This window comes from Danio aesculapii, chromosome 4 (genome assembly GCF_903798145.1).
Source record: "Danio aesculapii chromosome 4, fDanAes4.1, whole genome shotgun sequence".
Lineage (NCBI taxonomy): Eukaryota > Metazoa > Chordata > Actinopteri > Cypriniformes > Danionidae > Danio > Danio aesculapii.
In genome coordinates this window covers 48,606,610-48,626,089 of record NC_079438.1, presented here as the reverse complement: position 1 = coordinate 48,626,089, position 19,480 = coordinate 48,606,610, and the positions used below count along the sequence as shown (strand labels likewise).

The window sequence follows — 19,480 nt, the reverse complement described above, 5'->3', positions numbered from 1 at the left end:
ACTCATTTCCCCTCAGGCCATATGCATAAAGACTGGTCCCGGGACACGCATGTGCAAGTGTCTGAGTGGATGGAGGGAGGATGGAGATGAGTGCCAGGCCATTAATAACTGTCTGGATCCATCCAGAGGAGGGTGTCACCCCAATGCCACATGCATTTACGTGGGCCCAGGACAGGTGAGAGACACCGTTGTGCTTCCAGAACTACGTCTATTTAGATCTGCAGGATTGTTAATGAATGTTATTCCACCTTAGATTGACTGTGCTTGCAAAAGTGGTTACCACGGCAACGGGAGGGAGTGTGAACCTGTCAATCAGTGTGTGGAGCAGAAGGGTGGATGCCATTTCCTGGTCAGTGTTCAGACCAAACAAGGCATGCAATTGTATGAATATCAGAAACATCTTATAATTTTTCACATATTCCCATAGGCCACCTGCCAGTTCCTGAACCCAGATGGATGGAATTGTGTGTGTGAAGATGGCTATGCTGGTGATGGGAAAATTTGTTATGGTACTTTAGTACAGGTAATACATCTTTATTTATGACTATAGCGCTTTAAACAATGTAGATTCTGTCAAAGCAGCTTAACAGATGAAGTTCTAGTAAATTCAGTCCAGTTCAGTCAATCCAGTACTGTGAATCTAAGGCTAAATACTAGGTGCTACATTCAATTTGAATCTTGCTTCACAACAAAACTGTCAGGAGACAGTTCCTATCACAAACCATCTCCTGTGTCAGCATGGGATAAGCCCACATAGCAAAATTTCTCTGGCCCATCTCTGAGCCACACAGTTGCTTGGCCCACATGCCGCAGTGAATTACAGTGCATGACTGGACCAAGTCTGGCTTCCAGACAAGGGCCAAACATGGACCATATCTGGGCCAAGTCACAGCCAATTTAATAACTCATAACTGGGCCTCAACTGGGCCAGATATGTTGGTGTGTCCCCATAGCAATGAAATGAATAAACCCACGAAGCATTGCACTTTAGGCACACTATGGGTGTGCTTTTTCTCAAAGCATCCTGATTGGTAGAATTTTTATATTTACTTAAAAATTATTGTAATGTATTTTAAATGTGGCCCAAACTTACATGGCCCAAATATCAATTTTTAACATCTGAGCCAAAAACTCAATTTTACATCTGGCCCAAATCTTGTGTGCCGCCTTAAAGATGGTGCCACCTCTGCCAAACCCAGGCCATGTTTGGCCCACATGCTGTATGCCAGAGCTGGATTAATGCCTGCTGTGCCAGCTTTTTGTCAAATCTGGGCCATAATTCTTTGCTACCTCGGATGAATACATGTTTACTGACTGTACACTTTAAATTCCCACCAGAAGCAGTAGGCCATGCAGCCATTTTAGCTTGCCTTTTATGATTATAACAAATGCAATGACACTACTTGTTACTGTTAAATTAAACAATACTCTTATTGTTGAATACATTTTGATTATGCTATGCAGAGATTGGACATTACTAAACACTATACTCTCTTCAGCAGCTAGCGCTACAAAGGAATCTTTGATTTGATTTGATAAATATTCTATGTATTCTTATATTTTGCTTTTCAGGAGGTGTCGACAATCCCAGATCTTCTAGGATTTAACCAGTGGATCTCTGTATGTTACACTTTAGTGTGTTTTTAATGTTGACATTTGTTTAAAAGCATACAACTAATAGTTATAATTGATTGGCAAAGTATTTCAGAGGCTGTGTATGCAGGTAGCAAAATTAAATATTCCCTGTTCATATCAATCTGCTGAAATGACTAAATACTCAAAACTTATGCATGTCAGGCCAAAACCCATGATCACCTTTTTTGTAAAATTGCTTTTTTCAAAATCTAACATTTAGAAATTTGTATTTTGTGGCCACAAATACACAATACTGCTTTGTTTTGTTGTGTCAGAAATGTTTTTGTCTAAAAACCCCTTTGGTTGCGTTTTTGCAATTGAGCCACTAGATGGAGACAAGGGACTGTCTTTATTTTGTAAACGAGTCAGTAACTGAATCATTCACACCTTTTTTATCACAATTTAATCAAAAACATGAAATATTGATTGAATATTTGCATTTGTTTGCTAAATTATACAAAAACAACACGGTCGAGCACACTTTTTTATCCACGGCCTCTTAATCATATGATGAAAGTAAAAAAAATAAAAAAAAAACAATATTAGTGTGTTTACTTATTATTTTATTTATTTATTTATTTGTTTGTTTATTTAGGTAGTTAGTAAGTTAGCACTGTATAACATGTCAAGAGTTCATTAGAATAATTCTTACTAAATATTATTCATATAACATTTTTATTTTCTCTCTGAAATATGATTGTTTATTTATTCATTTTCAAGGCTAACTTTTTAAATCTTTATTTTTATATAATACTGTTAGAGTATAATATTTGACTATTTTCTAATGTCTTCTGGAACACATCATAGAAAGCAGATCTTTCTCAGCTGCTGTCAGAGAGAGAAAATCTCACGCTATTTGTGCCGTCGGCTCAAGCCATAGAGAAAATGAGTAAAGAAGATAAAGACTTCTGGATGACTCCCAGTAACCTTCCAAGTCTTGTCAAGTAAGGACAGCACTGAATTTACATACAGCCCCCATCAACTAATTTACTATACATACAGCCCATTTTCACTAACTAGCTGTTGTTTATCTCTCACAGAAATCACATCGTGTCTGGGAGTTTTACTCTCAGTGATCTTAATACCTCCCCATCCCCGCGACTGGTTTCCCTTTTGAAAAGGACACTTCCTGTTTACTCGACCAATGATGTAAGAGGAAAACATCTTATCTTTCCTGATTACTCCCAGTCCAATTGTATCTGGCATTAACCTTCAGTAAGAGGTTTTCTATATCGTTTTTTTTTTTTGTTTGTTTTTGTTTATCTTTTTATTCAGACAACCATTGTTGCAGGAGGAAAAATTACATTTGGAGATATGGCAGCGAAGAATGGGGTTATACATCTTATTGACACAGTACGACCTCAGCCTCTTTCTGTATTGTTTTCAAAATCATTTGCTAATAAGCTTGTGCAGAAAAGGTTTTGTAAAATTGTGTGTGACTTCTAAATATGCACATACAAATGCAGAACAAATACAGATTGAATAATTATGTCCTTCTCTTTAGGTCCTGATCCCTGAGCAGCAGATGAGCGAAGGTTTACTGCAGGTTTTGAGAAAGAGGTCTGATCTCTCTCTCTTCTATGGCTCTCTTTTGGTGAGTGTTTTATCTATCTATCCATCCATCCTTTTTTAGATTTATAGAGTGGAAATTATAGTTGAAATACTGTAAAAAAGAATAATGTTGACCATTGGGGTCTAATGGGCCACCAAAATGCTATTATGAAAAAGTTAATAATGTAATTATTTTAAAATGTATTACTTATTGTATGTAATTGAGCTGTTGTGTTGCATGTTCATAAATTAATTGTAAATTTTTCATTACAACCTATAGGCTATTTTAATTAAATCATTTAGTTTGCTTTTAGTCACAGTATTATGACATATTTTTAATGAAGGTGCAACAGTATATATGTAAATATTCATATATATATATATATATATATATATATATATATATATATATATATATATATATATATATACTATATTCATATACACTATCTATACAAAATATTCATGTAAATCTATTTTACTGGAATTCGGATTGGTTAATCAATTATTAAATTAAATTGTCAAATTATAGACTAGTTTGTTGAATTAGTGTTTCACATTATTGAGCCATTTTAACCATTTTCCAATAATTTTGTGCTGTAAATGTTTCTGTTTTTTTTTTTCTTGTACTAACACACTGGGTGTAGCACCATCATCATGCACATGCTAACAGTATATCTAAATATATTACTGAAAAGCAAAGATCTTACTCTACTTATGTTGCATTTATCTAGAACCACAACCTGACAAACGAAATGGAGGGATCTTTGGGTTTTACCGTGTTTGCTCCAACAGACAATGCAATCCAAGATTACCTCAGAAGAACAGGCAAAGACTCGCTGGTATCATACAAGCACATTCATATGCACAGCCTTATTTAGTATTACATATACAGTATAGCATTTCATTCTTGCATTATGTATTTTGTGTGTGTGTGTGTGTGTGTTTTTCTAGGATTTGAATGTGACCAAGTATCACATTGTATTGACTGAGATTTTAAAAGACGTAGATTTGGTGGATGGACTGTACAAAGACACCATGCTTGGCTTCCAATACCAACTGGGAATTTTCCGTCAAGATAAGAGAGTGCGTGCCAGATACGTTAATGTTTGCTGTTGGTTCAAACTACCTATATAAAATAAGCTAAAACAACACAACTCTTGAGTTTATTTTGGGACAACTTGATTGTTTTATGTTCAATCCACTTACATTTGTAAAAACTAATAAGTTAACTTAATTCCTTCATGTTGTTCCAACACAACTATATATATTTGGGGTTTCTCTTTCATATAGTTGCTTGTAAATGACGCTGAGGTGAATGTGACCGACTTAGAGACCAGTAAAGGTGTCATTCACATCATATCTGCTGTCCTAAACATCCCCAGCAACCGCTGTGACAAAGCTACCAGTATACTTTTCACGGTACAGTACAACTATTTAACCTAGTAGATATTACAGTCTTATATCATGTAAATGGGTATCCTAAATGTGTACATTGTGTCTGTAGGGACGTTGCATGGACTGTTTCCAAACAATTATGAACCCATGTCCTTCAGGAACTAAAAAAGTGGTGAGTCTCAAAAATATTTAATCAATTATAATAGAGGATCCACTTTTATAGTCACAGTTGAAAACATTTGTGCAGTGTCACAACTGATGTCCATCAATACATCCACACAATTATAATAACATCATTTTTGTTTAGTTTGCCTAAGTGCTCAGAAGCAGAATATAAATATATAAATTCAACTGTTTTGTAAAATTACTGTAAAATGTATTTACTAAAGTAAATGAGTATGACATTAAAGAAAATTGCTAAATATATGCAGTTTGCATTAGCACAATTGACATAAATCCTTTTGAGATATTGATTTACATTTCTCCTAATTCTTCGGTCTAAAAACCCATTTGGTTGCGTTTTTGCAATTGAGCCACTAGATGGAGGCAAGGGACTGTCTTTATTTTGTAAACGAGTCAGTAACTGAATCATTCAGTTTTTTATCACAATTTTTTTATCACAATTTTGTCAAAAATATGAAATATTGACTGAATATTTGCATTTATTTGATAAGTTATACAAAAACAACACTGTCAAGCACACTTTTTAATCCATGGCCTCTTAATCATATGATAAAAGTAATAAAAAAAAAAAAGAAAAAAGAAAACCAATATTAGTGTTTAGTTCATTAGTTAGTTAGTTGCGGGCACACTAACTAATGTTGTTTTTTAATGCATGCTCACTGTATAACATGCCTAAAGTTTATTTGAATAATTCTTACTAAGTATTATTTATAATGCATTATCATTTTCTGTCTAAAGCATGATTATTTATTTAATTATTTATTTATTTATTAGCACAATTGACATAAACATGCTTTTTGAAACACTGATGTGCTATATTTTACATTTTCTAGTCATTTTTACATTTCTCCTAATTTTTCTGTCTAAAAACCCCTTTGGTTGCATTTTTGCAATTGAGCCACTAGATGGAGACAAGAGACTGTCTTTATTTTGTAAACGAGTCAGTAACTGAATCATTCACACATTTTTTTCGTCACAATTTTGTCAAAAATATGAAATATTGACTGGATATTTGCATTTGTTTGCTAAGTTATACAAAAACAACACGGTCAAGCACACACTATTATCTATGGCCTCTTAATCATCAAATCAAAAAATCTAAAGTTAAATATAAAAATTAAACCTTAGTTAGTTAGTTAGTTAGTTAGTTAGTTAGTTAGTTAGTTGCGGGCACACTGTATGGTTATTGTTTTTTTAATGCATGCTCACTGTATAACATGCCTAGAGTTCATTTGAATAATTCCTACTAAATATTATTTATATAACTTTTTTTCCTATCTGAAGCCTGAAATATATAGTTAACTGACTGTTTGTTTATTATATTTATTTACTTATTTATTAGCACAATTGACATAAAAATATAGCAAATTGATGTGCTATATTTTAAATTTTCTAGTCATTTTAACATTCCTCCTAATTCTAATGGTTATTTCTATTTTCTCATTTCTGTTTTGTGTATTTAATAAAGCAGTAGAATTATTTTCATGTGTTCTAATTTCTGTGATTACAGTAATAATAATGCTTCATTTGTTTATTATCAGATGAGCAGAAAGAGAAGATGCATGTACAGCCGGGTGTTGCATGGAGACACATTGCTGACCATTGGATGTAAATTTTCTTGTGAGAAAATCGCCATTGTATGTACATTATACAGTCATTGGGTTTTCACAGCCTTCTGGAATTCAGCATGGAAAATTTTACTGTTTAAGTAAAATATCCGTTTTTTTTAAAGGAAAGAATATGTTGTTCGGGTCATTATGGTATCAACTGTGAGAAGTGCCCGGGATCGGAAGATCAGTCTTGCTTTGGCAACGGCATGTGTAAAGACGGCATCAATGGCACAGGGGTCTGTCTGTGCAACCAGGGCTTTAATGGCACCGCATGTGAATCCTGCCTACCTGGCAAATATGGAATTCATTGTGATCAAGGTATTAGTCAATAAAATGGCTCATACTTTGTTCTGATATAGCAATGAGCTTTTATAATAACTGTACATTCTGTTTAGAGTGCAAGTGTGTCCACGGACGCTGCAAAGATGGTATAGATGGAGATGGCAGCTGTGCATGTGATCTGGGCTGGAGAGGAGTAAACTGTGACAATGGTATGATATTAACCTACTGCATAAACACACACACACACATGCACTGATCTCAAAAGGTATTCATTACATATATATTTTGTAAACTGCAAATAAAAATGAAGCTATGTGGACTGTTTTCAGCTATTAAATCAGATATGTGCGGAGGAAAGTGCCACAGCAGTGCCAAGTAAGTTTGCCTTCAAATTACTATCAAAGAGGTGTTATTCTATTATTTAATGCTTCGAATAGCACACACAGCCATCATTATGTTGATTAAAAGAAGTCTAATAGACGTCTTAACTAAGACAAGGCAAAGTTTGGGCTGTCAGTTAAAATCTAATACAGTAGATGTCTAAGAATAGCCCAAAATTACACCAATCATCAAATAAACAGGCAGGATTAATTTTTATTTATTTATTCCTGTGTATTTGATGACTAGTGTAATTTGTGCTATTCTTAGGACACCTTTTCTTAAAAATGCTATAGATGTCTAAGAATAGCCCAAAACTAGCCTAGTCATCACAGAAATAAATAATTAAACATGAATTATGGCTGTTTATTTGATGATTAGTGTAATTTGTGCTATTCTTAGGCATCTATCACCTTTTTTAAGCAAATACATCCATGCTAGATGTCTATTAAACGCAAAATTGCTTGGTGGGTGTAGACCATTGTTTAGTAATCAAGATTTAAATTGGATCAAAACTTTCCCAAGACAAGAATGGGTTTTAAATAGTTGATGAAAAGTGATGACCCACTTCAAATCTTGACTATTTTATACATTTTTCCAATTATTACAGTGGTATACTATCTTTTTATGCATTTGGCCTGTTTGTTTTAATGGCTGGAATATACAAACAAGAAAAAACATCTAAAAGGTTGTTGGGTAAATGCATACTTCATTAAAAATCACATTTCACCAAACGGTGTCATGACAGGATTAGTTGAATTAGAAACAGCTGCACCTCGCTAACTGAAGGTGTGGTTTTAAATTGGTTTATTGCTTGGCATTATTTGCAAAAACCCTCACTTTTGGGTTTTTAACTGGGTCAAATGCCTTTGTGACATCCTTACATACAAACATATGGTTTGTTAAACTTGTGTTTTAATTGTAGCTGCTTGGTGAATGTGGTGGACAGCTCATATTACTGCAGTTGTGCTGCAGGATTTCAGGGAAATGGCACATATTGTGAAGGTATGCATCTTAAGAGAACTTTAAATAACATTTGTAGCTAGTCATTTAATATAATACATCCTGTTATCTTCAACCCAAGCCATAGATGCATGTGCTGAGAAGAATGGAGGTTGCTCAGCCCATGCTGTGTGTAAGCGTACTCTACCAGGACGGAGAATATGCATGTGCCATCCAGGTTATGCAGGCGATGGAAAAGTATGCATTTGTAAGTGTGAATATCTGCTTCTATAATCAGTTTGTATGGTGGTGTACACAATTAATAAAGTTATTTGCAACATCTCAATTGACATGTTTGATGACCAAGAAACTTAAGATCAATGTATTATAACGTGTAAATGTATATATTATCCTTCAGCCATCAATCCATGCCTGGATGGTCTAAATGGGGGATGCCACGCCGATGGTAACTGCATTCATACAGGCCCTAATAAAGTAAGTAGAGATTGGATTGATCTTAGTTTAATTAAATGTAAAAGCCATATAAATACTACCAACTTGTTTTAGATTGCTTGTAAACAATTACAGCAGGTATGTCAAACTTTGTTCTTGAAATCCACAGCCCAGCAAAATTCCACCAAACCTACCTGTACAAACTTGATGAATGAGATTAGGCACCTTTAACACCTGTGCATTATAGTGATACTACGAAAACAAGAATTTACAGTTAAAAATATCAGTTTTAGACTTAAGTTTTTGTTTGACAGAAGTACTCACAAATGTTTCTGAATTTTATGCATTTATTTAGTGTTTATACAATGTAAATTGTGTCAAAGCAGCTTAAAGGAGAGTTACCCTCTTGCAGAATTCAACTACAACCTTGATAAAACATCATAATTACAAAATGTTCCATCAGATCTTGCTTAAATTTAGTAGTGTTCCAACAGGGTTGCAGCTGAACTCTGTACAGCAGGGGTGTTTAACCCTTTCATGCAACTCTACCTTCCTGCACAGTAAAGAACACACAGCACTTGGATTCATTTCAGGACACCAAAATTACTTACTAAAATAGTGCTGCAACTGCAAAATTATCAGCTATATAAATCAACAGAATGCTTAAATTGAGTTATGTTACTAACAATCAATCAAAATACAACAAAGGTGCTAAACCTCAATTCCTGGAGGGCTACAGCCCTGCAGTTTAGTTCCAGCCCAGCTTTAACACTTTATAGGTATTAGACAAGTTTAAATTTTGTTTGATCAGATGAGTTTAAGTTTGGAAATAAACTGTGCAGAGCTATAGTTCTCCATGAACCGAGTTTGACCCTTGTGAATTACACTAATCAGGATCTCTCTACTCCAGACAGCATGCCACTGCAAGGTGGGATTTTATGGGGATGGAAGGAATTGTGAACCCATCAATCTTTGTAAAGAGGTACATATTTCTGCTTAAAATTAAAAGTTGTACCACATTTATCAGTTTGCTTTAACGACAAGTAGTTATACTTCTAAATTAAAACAATTGAAAATTCATTGGATTATATTGAGCTGCATTAACTATTTTGTCAGAAAAATGGCGGATGTCATGGGCATGCGTATTGTACTATGACAGGACCCCAGCAACGAAACTGCACATGCCATATTGGTTATGTTGGAGATGGAGAGACCTGCAAAGACACCCTGCAAAGAGTACAGTAAAAGCAAAACTACAATAACTTTGATCCCAATCACTGCAACCAATTTATTTATTTTTTATTTTTTTTTAGGAATTGCCAATCAGAATGGGGAGAACTGCATTTGTCAAGGCAATTTGGGTAAGATTTCTCTTTAACATTGATATGCATTTAATCTAGAAATTGACTTAACTTTTTTTTTATTAACAGAAAAATCGTATTTATGAACTTGACAGTCGTGGACCCTTTACAGTCTTTGCCTTCAGAACAGAAAATTATATAAACCAGGTAAGAGTGAGAAACAACATACAGGGAGTTAGACTTGATGACTTGGTTGCAGTTGAAAACTAAAAATCTCATTTTAGTACACAGACTTTAGTGTTATAAGCCATGAAATCAGATATACCAGCAAGATGCATTACAAACTTTGATTTGAAGACTAGAATACACAGGCTACAAAAACCTTGACTGCTTAAACTGCAAACGTTTTAAATACTCTGGAACAATTTATGGGCATTTCCTGCAAAGCTAATGTAGTTTCTTAAACATGACTAACATTTAAAGAGATTCAAGTGGAAATTTAGCAAGGTTTGTCCAAATATCTTAAATCTTAAGTACTACTTTAGACAAAGTAAATCTCAAAAGTGGGTTAACAAAACTGGATTTATGATTTAGACTAATACCAATGCATTTTTTGCAGTTAAACAGTTCTGATTAGTCAAGTCATTGTGCCTATAAATTTAATAAATCCAGATGTAAGTTGATGTCTAACTTTCTCCTGTAGTTTAGCCTGAGAGACTTGATTAGCTGGACCAGGTGCATTTAATCAAGGTTTAAGCCAAACTCAAATGTTCACTCATACATTCCAAACTGGTGGATCACAAAAGAGTAATGTTAAGTAGTTACAGAATAGTAATGCCAATTACACAATTTGAAGATTGATATATTAAGTGTGAGAATTAGAAGCAGAAGGAAATGTCTAGTTACCCTTACCTGCAGTTAAGTCAGGGAGCTGATTAGATGGATCAGGTGCACAAGGTTAAAGTTGAAATCTTGAAAAAAACATTTAAAGGTTGATGCAGCAAGGAGTTAAGCACAAATAAAATGAAAATTCACTTACCCTTACTTTCCAACATCAACCTGCGGAACAAAAGGGTTAGTCTAACATAGGCTGAGGGATTTAGATTAACCAGGTGCATTTAAGCAAGAATTCAGCCACTCAATTGTTCACTTACCCTCACTTTTCAACAAACCTGAGAAAAATGACAAAATTAGGAGACACATTAGAACTCACTGATATTCTATGATGGGAAGTATACACAAGTTTAGTCAACAAAACTTCATTGTGCATTTAATTAAGTTGCATCACGAGTGCAGCAGCACCCAAAAATGTTCACTCACCCTCACTTTCCATCAACTTGTGGAACAGAAAAGGGCTGGACTAACAAAGCTGAGGGACTCAAGTAGATTGACCAGGTGTATTTAAGATTGATCATTCAGCAGCACGCAACATTCACTTACCCTCATTTTCCAAAAAACCTGGACAGAAAAAAAAATTGATTATGCATTTAAATTTAAGGTTGCAGCAAGAGTTCAGCAGCACCCAAAAGTGTTCACTCACCCTCACTTTCAAACATAACCTGTGGAACCTAATAAAAGGTTAGTCTAAGAACATAAGGCTGAGGGACTTAGTTATATTGATTATATATTGATAGAGAATTCAGCCAAAAAAAAAATAAAAATTTAGCCTGAGAAAGTTAGACAGGCACTTGATTAGGTAGCTCAGGTGTAATCAATTAGGGTTAAGCTTAACTAAAATAATAAAAGAAATCACTCACCATATTTCCAAACCTTTAACCTGTGAAACCAAACAAACAGTATGTTAAAGATTAGGCACACCATTTGAATCCACCAATACCATACATGAAGGGGAAAAAAAGGTCTTAAAACAAGTTTTGGTAGAAAAATTTACCTTTAGTAAAAGCAGGATATTAAACTTAGACTTAAGTGATAACGCCCCCCTGCAAAACAATAACTGAAACATAATCATTTAATGAATGAACAAATCCCTTACCAGAAATCACCATTCAAAGACCACAAGCACTGCTCCCATGAAACTGTTTACAGCAAATGGCTGAAGCTGGCTATTTAAGCACTACAGGTACAAAGAGCCTAGAATCTCATTGGCTGACAAGTTGGACGATCGTTTGCTCGTTAAAAGATTATGCAAGCTGACTGGCTGGCAGACTGCAGTAGTGAACCTATTAGCTTGCAGCACACTGACTGAAAGACCAGTCAGGATTGTTGACGCAAGTGACTGATATCTGCTGAGACTTTAAAGAATAACTTATATAGGAACAGATATATACTAACTCAAAAATGTCAATGATTATTTAGTGCAAAAAAAAAACATCTTAATGGTGCCATTGTAAGCTAAAACACAACATTTTCAACTTTCAAATAGTCTTTATATTTACATAATATAATGAGAATCAGTAACAGATACTGTGATGTGATTTGACTGATTTGTTTTGCTTTTGTGTAGTCAATAGATCTTTTAAAGCTGACTCCTGAAAACACCAGAATCATGAGGTACCACATAGTGTGCTGCCGGACCCTCCTTCCACAAGACCTCATGCAGCCTCGTAACCTGACCACACTTTCTGGGGACATCCTCACCATCACATACTCTGAGGTACAGTGTGCCTGATGCATAAGCAAATAACACAGCAGCAAATGAAACCTATTTAGCTCACGGTTTGTTTCCAGGATACTATATATATCAATAACAAGACCAAAGTGCTGTTCAGCGATATTGAAAGCAGCAATGGGATTTTACATGAGATCGACTCTGTCCTGGTCCCACCTGGATTACAGATTCAGAAAGACAAAAAGCAAGACATCATACCGGTATGCCTTAGCAGGATGACTTTGTTTATTCATACCAAGTTTAATAAATCAAGCATGGGATTATTAAATAACACAGATCTGTTTTTCTGACAGCGTAACCTTTCAGAAGTGGCCAGTGCCAATGGTTTCAAGACATTCTTCAAGCTTCTTGAGGTAAAATAGCACAACTATTAGTACACTGTAAACAACTTCCTGTAAAATCTACAGCAATTTAATGGCAGCAGTTCGTCAGTGAATTACTGTGAATTAATTACAGCAAAAGTACTGTTTTTACATATACAGCACCATTTATCTTGCTGTATGTGTATTTACAGTCAATTGTATGTATATTTACTGTAAAATATATAGTAATTTTCACAATGCTTTAAAATACAGTAACATACCGCATAACTGTCCTACAGTACAATTCAGTTTGAATTACACAGTGTAATTTACAGTGTATCTAACATCAGAACACACTTTGTTAGTGAAGTAAGGTTTTATAGATCTGTTTTCTACATTATTTAATATAAAATTAAGGTGGATTAAAAAAAAAAACACTTTATTTGTCCCCAAATTCTTTATAAACTTGTGTGTTTTAAGGACACTGATACATTGAAGTTGGTGATGGACCCGATTCATCAGCCTGTCACCCTGTTTATGCCTACGGATGATGCAATGTCTGCTCTGGCTCAAGAGCAGAAAGACTTCCTGTATGCAATGCATAACCGGGATAAACTATCTGAGTATCTTAGATACCACATCCTGCGGGACACCAAGGTTGGTCTCTATCCAGTGTTTTCAACTTTTTTGGCAAGTGCATGCTGGTATTAATGATTCAGACTGATTCATTATGAAAGGAAATACAGTTTTGGTCTCTAATGCATCATTTATATGTGTCTCAATTTTGTGTGGGGGTATATCTCCTAGCTCCTGACTTCAGAGCTCATCTACGCCAGCTCTTTGAAAACTCAACAGGGCTCAGATCTGTCAGTGGCCTGCATGGGGGAAGAGCAAATAGTGAGAGATTTTGTTTTCACATATATGTATATATTGGGTCATGTCGTGTATTTATTAATATTACTAATATTAATGTTATTATTATTATTATTATTATTTGATTTTATTGTTTTTAGGGGGAGCTTTATGTGAATCATAAAGGCTGTCGTATTGTAAAGAGATACCTTGATTTCAATGGAGGCATGATTTATGGCATTGACTGTTTGCTGAATCCTCCAAGTCTTGGGGGACGTTGTGATCATAAGCAAACCATTGATTTCACTGTGAGTCCTAGCTAACTTTTAAGCATTTTAAATTGGTAAAGCTAATATCCTTGTAGTACGTTGCAGAATGTGTGTATTATGTTGTATTCAGTTTAAAGTGATCAGATTCAAATTTCTTTAAGTATCTTGAGAAACATTGTGCTTCTTTCTTTTGCTGTAATAGTTGGCTTGCAGGAGATGTGGGAGCAGTATTATGGATTGCCCACTTGGAAGCAAGCCAGTGGTAATTTTTTATTATTACATTAAAACATGAAAGCCTTACATTAGTATTATTATATTATGGAGTATGGCAATGAAGTATTAAATTGAACAAAAATAAGTAAAAAGTAATGCATCATTATTAACATTAATTTTCAACAGTGTTAACAGTTGACATGCTGCTGAGAATTCAGCTTTGCCATTTCAGAAATAATCTACATTTTAAAATATGTATTAAAGAGATGCTTATGATTTATTCACCCTCAAGTTGTTCCAAGCTTGTATTAAGAATATATTTTGAACAATGTAATTAACAAGTTAGCCATATCCTTCAAAATATATTATTTTGTGTTCATTAGAAGTAAGAAACGCATACAGGTGTGGAACAAGTGAAGTAAACGATGACAGAATTTTCATTTTGAGATGATTTATCCTTTTCAGATATAAAGTAGTTTATTTTAATTGTAATAATGTTTCAGTTAATCACATAATACATTTACGTTGTCTTCAATCTAGGGAGAACAAAAGTGTGTCCTTCCAGATTCTGTTATACCAAAGGAATCACAATGTCAATCAAAATGTATAGTGATCGTGTGGAAGCCCAAGTGCTGTTCAGGGTACTACGGCAGGGACTGTCTTGGTAAGCATAGTCTCAATATACTAAAATGTGTCATTTCCTTTGAGTTGTATTAGATCAATTCTGGAAATGTTTTATCAAAGAATGCCTCAGACATAAATTAAAGTTTTGCCAGCTGATGAATATTATCCTGTTCTCCAGCATGTCCTGGGGGTCCTCAATCTCCTTGCAGCAACCATGGAAAATGCGATGAGGATCATTTAGGCAACGGCACCTGTGCTTGTGACACTGGATTTACAGGTGTAGCCTGTGAGTTGTGTTTGGATGGCCATTTTGGACCAGATTGCAAAGGTGAGTTTCTTTTCAATGCAATTCAGCACACAATCACAACAAACAATCAGTTTTGCATTTCATTTTACCCAATGGGAGCAGTTGTTTGTATGAAACAGCTTCAGTTTTTAGACTTTTCAGCAACACATTATTATAAATTCTGTGCTTATTACAGAATTACTGGGATAAAAGTTTATATTTTGGATCTTAATACTGCCTACAGCTGTGATCAAAATAGTTCACAGTTTTAAAGCACCTTAGGGTTCAATTATTGCTTCAATTATTACTTTAAAAGTAACTTTTAAAAATGCATTTGTCACTGAATAATTGAAATTCATTCACAAATGCAGAGATATTCTTTTTAATGCTGAACCTTTTCATGCTTTTAATGCTGAACCTGATTATTTGCATTTACAAATGTATATGTATTGCTGTTACAGCCCAATGTGTGTTACTTTTCTTTATGATGTTATTTTATTGTTGTTATATTTGTATTATTTGTGATAACAATAATTTTGATGCCAGAATTTATAATTGTACTCTGTTTGATTCAAGAAAAAATCAACTACTTTGGTTTTCTGCTGATAGATTGGAACAGTTGATGTCTTAATATGATTTTCTGTATCTCTTTTTGTAATAAGCATCAACAACAAAGTCAAACTACAAATGCAGATATGATTTGTATAATGAACTCTACTGTTTCCTCTTCCTAAGCCTGCAATTGCACAGAACATGGGTCATGTGATGAGGGTCTTCAACGTACCGGGTCATGTTTTTGTGAAGAGGGTTGGACTGGTGCACAATGTGAAAACAAATTAGGTACGCACTCTTCTGTTACTCCTTTCCTTTTTAAATGAAGCTAAAAACTGCAGTTTACATATTTCTGATTGTTTTTCAGCCGATGGTCCTGTTTGCAATCCTGCTTGCCATGAGAAGGGTGTCTGCATGGAAAATAACACCTGTGTGTGTAAACCCTTCTATGAGGGAGATGGTATCACCTGCACAGGTACATCCATGAAGATCTCGATATCTTTGATAATAATGATGATGATAAAACAACCATCCACATACTGTGATCTCTTCGGCAGCGGCCAATATGTGCAAGTACTGGAACGGCGGCTGTTCAAAGGATGCGAAATGCAGTCAGAAGGGGGAGAAAGTGAGCTGCGCTTGTCTCCAAGGGTTTTCTGGCGATGGCTTTGTTTGCACACCCATCGACTCCTGTGCTGATGGTGAAAATGGAGGGTGTCATGAACACGCCACCTGCACCATGACCGGGCCTGTAAGGAAAACATTCATATTTAATATAATGGTAATATGGTGCTTTCATACTGGGTCCATAAGCATATGTAATGCGTTTTGTGTTCCAGGGTAAGAGGAAATGTGAGTGTAAAGATAACTACATTGGCGATGGGATCGATTGTGAAGCAAAGATGTTGCCTGTCAATCGCTGTCTAGTAGATAACGGACAGTGCCATTCAGATGCTCAGTGCACAGACCTGCACCATGAGGGTATGTATTCTTCATATGTAGGAGTATTGTGATTCTTTTTTATTTAGAATGAAGTAAATTATTAGATATTATAATTATTATTGTATTATTACAAGGATTTCTGAATGTATTTAAATTATTCATCACTTAAAATGACTTAAATTGTAATAATCTGAAATTTGATAAATATATTTAGTGCAGTTTTTAGTAATGACTGAAATATTTACAGTCAACATCCTTTTGTGCCATGATTTGTGAATAGAATTAAAGTCTTAAAGTTTATTTAAGATATTAAAGTTAATCATTTATTAAAATGAAACAAATCTATATGTAATTATTGCAAATAAGGCAAATTATTAGCCTTATGTTATATTATGCTAATAGTTTGAACCCTGTGGTGCCCTTAAAATCTCATCTGTGCAGTCAGCTTAATTGATTTGAAAAGAAAGCATTTCTTTCTCATCATTCAGATAAAACATTAGGGGTTTTCCATTATCGCTCCACCAATGGAACATACAAACTCAACTACACTATGGCCCAGGAGGCCTGCAAGGAGGCGGGTGGCACCATCGCTACTTACATGCAGCTGTCGTATGCCCAGCAGGTGGCGCTCTTCAATGAATACTTTGATTTTTGGCTGCCACTAGGGCTCCTTGTCTAAATGTTACCCGGTGTATGTTTATCCTGCAGGCAGGGTACAGCTTGTGCGCAGCAGGCTGGCTTGACAAAGCAAGGGTCGCGTATCCCATGAGCTTCTCTAGCCCTAGATGTGGCTCCGGACACGTTGGTATTGTGGATTACGGGGTCCGGAATAACCTAAGTGAGACGTGGGACACATTCTGCTACAGAGTGAAAGGTAAAAGGCAAATAAAGGGACAAAAATAATGGAATTTTGTGGGGTTTGGATTTCAACAGAATGTGTGTGTTTTAGATGTGCAGTGTAAATGTAAAACCGGCTACATTGGTGATGGATTCTCCTGTACTGGAAACTTGATGCAGGTTCTCTCTGCAACACCGACCCTGTCTAACTTCCTGTCTGTGAGTTGAATTTTAGTTAAATGAAATTTGTTTGTTTTTTTGTTGTCGTTAAAGTTTTAACATGTTTCAGTACCAATTCGCACCATTAAAGTCTGTGTGAAGTCTAAATTTACTACTAGCACGCATTGTAATTCTTTTAACAATTAATCTGTGCATAAAATCCACTGAGAAAAAAATTTGCCAATAAATTAAAGTCTGACCATTTACTTCTGTGTTTGGATTGGCGGTCTTCTCTGTTGACGTCAGTGTAATGGCTTCAGCCACAATATTTTTAACCACGCCCCTCTTACGGCTAGTTTGCTATGAGGGAATGATGCAAAAGAAAGCTCTGCCCCTACTCAATATTCCATTTTTAATTGGAAGAACATCAACATACTGAAATAAGTCTCAGCAACTTCTGGTTAACACTGACTTTAACTAGTGGCTTACTACCTGCCTATTATTAAGATACTGGTTGTTTATTAGTACTTATAAAGTACATATTCTGCGTGATCTTATTCTACATCACAGGTGTCAAACTTAGTTCCTGGAGGGCTGCAGCTCTGCACAGTTTAACACTGTGATCAAACTAATTGAGTCCTTCAGTTGTGTTTGAAACCTAAAGGTAAGTGTGTTGAAGCAGGGTTGAAACTACACTGTGCGGAGCTTCTGCTCTCCAGGAACTGGATTCGACATCTGTGTTCTACATCCCTAATCCTACCTAATATCTACTAGCCTGGTAACTATTAATAGGCAACAAATTAGTAGTTTATTGAGGAAAAAGTCACACTTAATGGTTTATTAATAGCGAGAATTGTACCGTGTTCTGTCTTTTTCAGCAAATCCTGAATTATTCAACATCTGCATCAGGAAAAGCATTCGTGAATCGCCTTCGGAACATCACTATCCAGTCCACTCTGTTTGTACCTGATAACGATGGCCTCTATAGCAACCAGGTGACTCCCACATCCTTTTGCCATACTTCTCATCATTTTGTTTCTGTCATGATTACCAGCAATCTAACCACCAAAGATAGCTGGAAAACATTCATACTCACATGAACTACAAATCTGCCATGTTATGGACTACAACACCCAGTCATGCCACACACACACACAACCGGTTCCAGATCTAGACTGATTACACTTCTGTCATGTTTTCCAGCGATCTCTGGTGGTTTGTTCACTGGTAATCATGACAGTTTCCATATCGCAAAATGACATTTCATTTTATTTCAGCACATAACTATATTTTACAGTGAAATGTAGTAGGTTTCATAGTATTAAGACAACTTGATTTTGTCAGATGATACAGTTTTCTTTTATTCTGCCACTGTTAATGCTAGGTGTATTACCACAACATTTTTTTCTTCATTGTCAATTCCATAACTCCTAACTTTTGTTTGAAAGAAGTCTTTTATATTTCCCAGTGCTGGGTTGAGGCTGGAAGGGCATCCACAGCGTAAAATATATGCTGCAATAGTTGGGGTTCATTCGGCTGTCTATACCCCTGATAAATAAGGCACTAAGCTGAAGGAAAATGAATGAATGAATGAAGTCTCGTTTTCAACACTGCTAGATATGTTTTTGTAATTAATCTGTTTTTTTATTAGTAAAAAACTAAATAAAGTACAACCCAGCATTTATTTAAAATAGAATTTGTGTAAATGTTCAAGTTTTTATTGAAAATATTCAACACGACTTTTACGTTTTAGGAACTTTTACATTTAAAAATGGTTAAAATCTCATATATGTAATATTTTTTACGTAATATTTTGATTTAGTCACTAATTCATATGAATTCGTATGAACTCATTCATAGTACGAATTGCTCATCCCCCAATGACAGTTGGGTTTAGGGGTGGGGTTTGGTTTGGTGCCACACAGCTAGCGTTTTTCAGCCAATGAGAAACTTCCAGTGAAAGCTTTGCGTTGATGTTGTAATGTAATTTATTCAAGCGTAAAACGAGATAATAGACCGATAGCATCGTCAGGATCAGCAGGCTAACGCAGAAACTCCATTGAAAATACTGGGGTAAAATAA

The 19,480-nt window shown here is 35.2% G+C and overlaps 1 protein-coding gene across 1 annotated transcript in view; it reads left to right on the top strand.

The window, feature by feature from the left end:
* The window catches only part of LOC130223182 (stabilin-2-like), a 38,289-nt gene that overhangs the window by 15,894 nt on the left and 2,915 nt on the right, over positions 1–19,480 (top strand). Inside the window, exons 25-64 of the mRNA XM_056455898.1 lie at positions 17–175; positions 254–349; positions 428–523; positions 1,573–1,620; positions 2,443–2,579; positions 2,676–2,784; positions 2,911–2,988; positions 3,140–3,229; positions 3,921–4,028; positions 4,141–4,272; positions 4,480–4,608; positions 4,694–4,756; positions 6,309–6,404; positions 6,500–6,695; positions 6,773–6,868; positions 6,989–7,034; positions 7,963–8,042; positions 8,122–8,247; positions 8,398–8,474; positions 9,343–9,414; positions 9,549–9,668; positions 9,746–9,793; positions 9,863–9,940; positions 12,198–12,347; positions 12,422–12,562; positions 12,656–12,715; positions 13,145–13,321; positions 13,472–13,561; positions 13,678–13,824; positions 13,988–14,047; positions 14,539–14,662; positions 14,801–14,950; positions 15,644–15,748; positions 15,828–15,935; positions 16,018–16,211; positions 16,300–16,441; positions 16,891–17,024; positions 17,111–17,276; positions 17,352–17,458; positions 18,277–18,393. Coding sequence (XP_056311873.1) covers positions 17–175; positions 254–349; positions 428–523; positions 1,573–1,620; positions 2,443–2,579; positions 2,676–2,784; positions 2,911–2,988; positions 3,140–3,229; positions 3,921–4,028; positions 4,141–4,272; positions 4,480–4,608; positions 4,694–4,756; positions 6,309–6,404; positions 6,500–6,695; positions 6,773–6,868; positions 6,989–7,034; positions 7,963–8,042; positions 8,122–8,247; positions 8,398–8,474; positions 9,343–9,414; positions 9,549–9,668; positions 9,746–9,793; positions 9,863–9,940; positions 12,198–12,347; positions 12,422–12,562; positions 12,656–12,715; positions 13,145–13,321; positions 13,472–13,561; positions 13,678–13,824; positions 13,988–14,047; positions 14,539–14,662; positions 14,801–14,950; positions 15,644–15,748; positions 15,828–15,935; positions 16,018–16,211; positions 16,300–16,441; positions 16,891–17,024; positions 17,111–17,276; positions 17,352–17,458; positions 18,277–18,393 — 4,452 coding nt within the window. The remainder of the gene's footprint in view (positions 1–16; positions 176–253; positions 350–427; positions 524–1,572; positions 1,621–2,442; positions 2,580–2,675; positions 2,785–2,910; positions 2,989–3,139; positions 3,230–3,920; positions 4,029–4,140; positions 4,273–4,479; positions 4,609–4,693; positions 4,757–6,308; positions 6,405–6,499; positions 6,696–6,772; positions 6,869–6,988; positions 7,035–7,962; positions 8,043–8,121; positions 8,248–8,397; positions 8,475–9,342; positions 9,415–9,548; positions 9,669–9,745; positions 9,794–9,862; positions 9,941–12,197; positions 12,348–12,421; positions 12,563–12,655; positions 12,716–13,144; positions 13,322–13,471; positions 13,562–13,677; positions 13,825–13,987; positions 14,048–14,538; positions 14,663–14,800; positions 14,951–15,643; positions 15,749–15,827; positions 15,936–16,017; positions 16,212–16,299; positions 16,442–16,890; positions 17,025–17,110; positions 17,277–17,351; positions 17,459–18,276; positions 18,394–19,480) is intronic.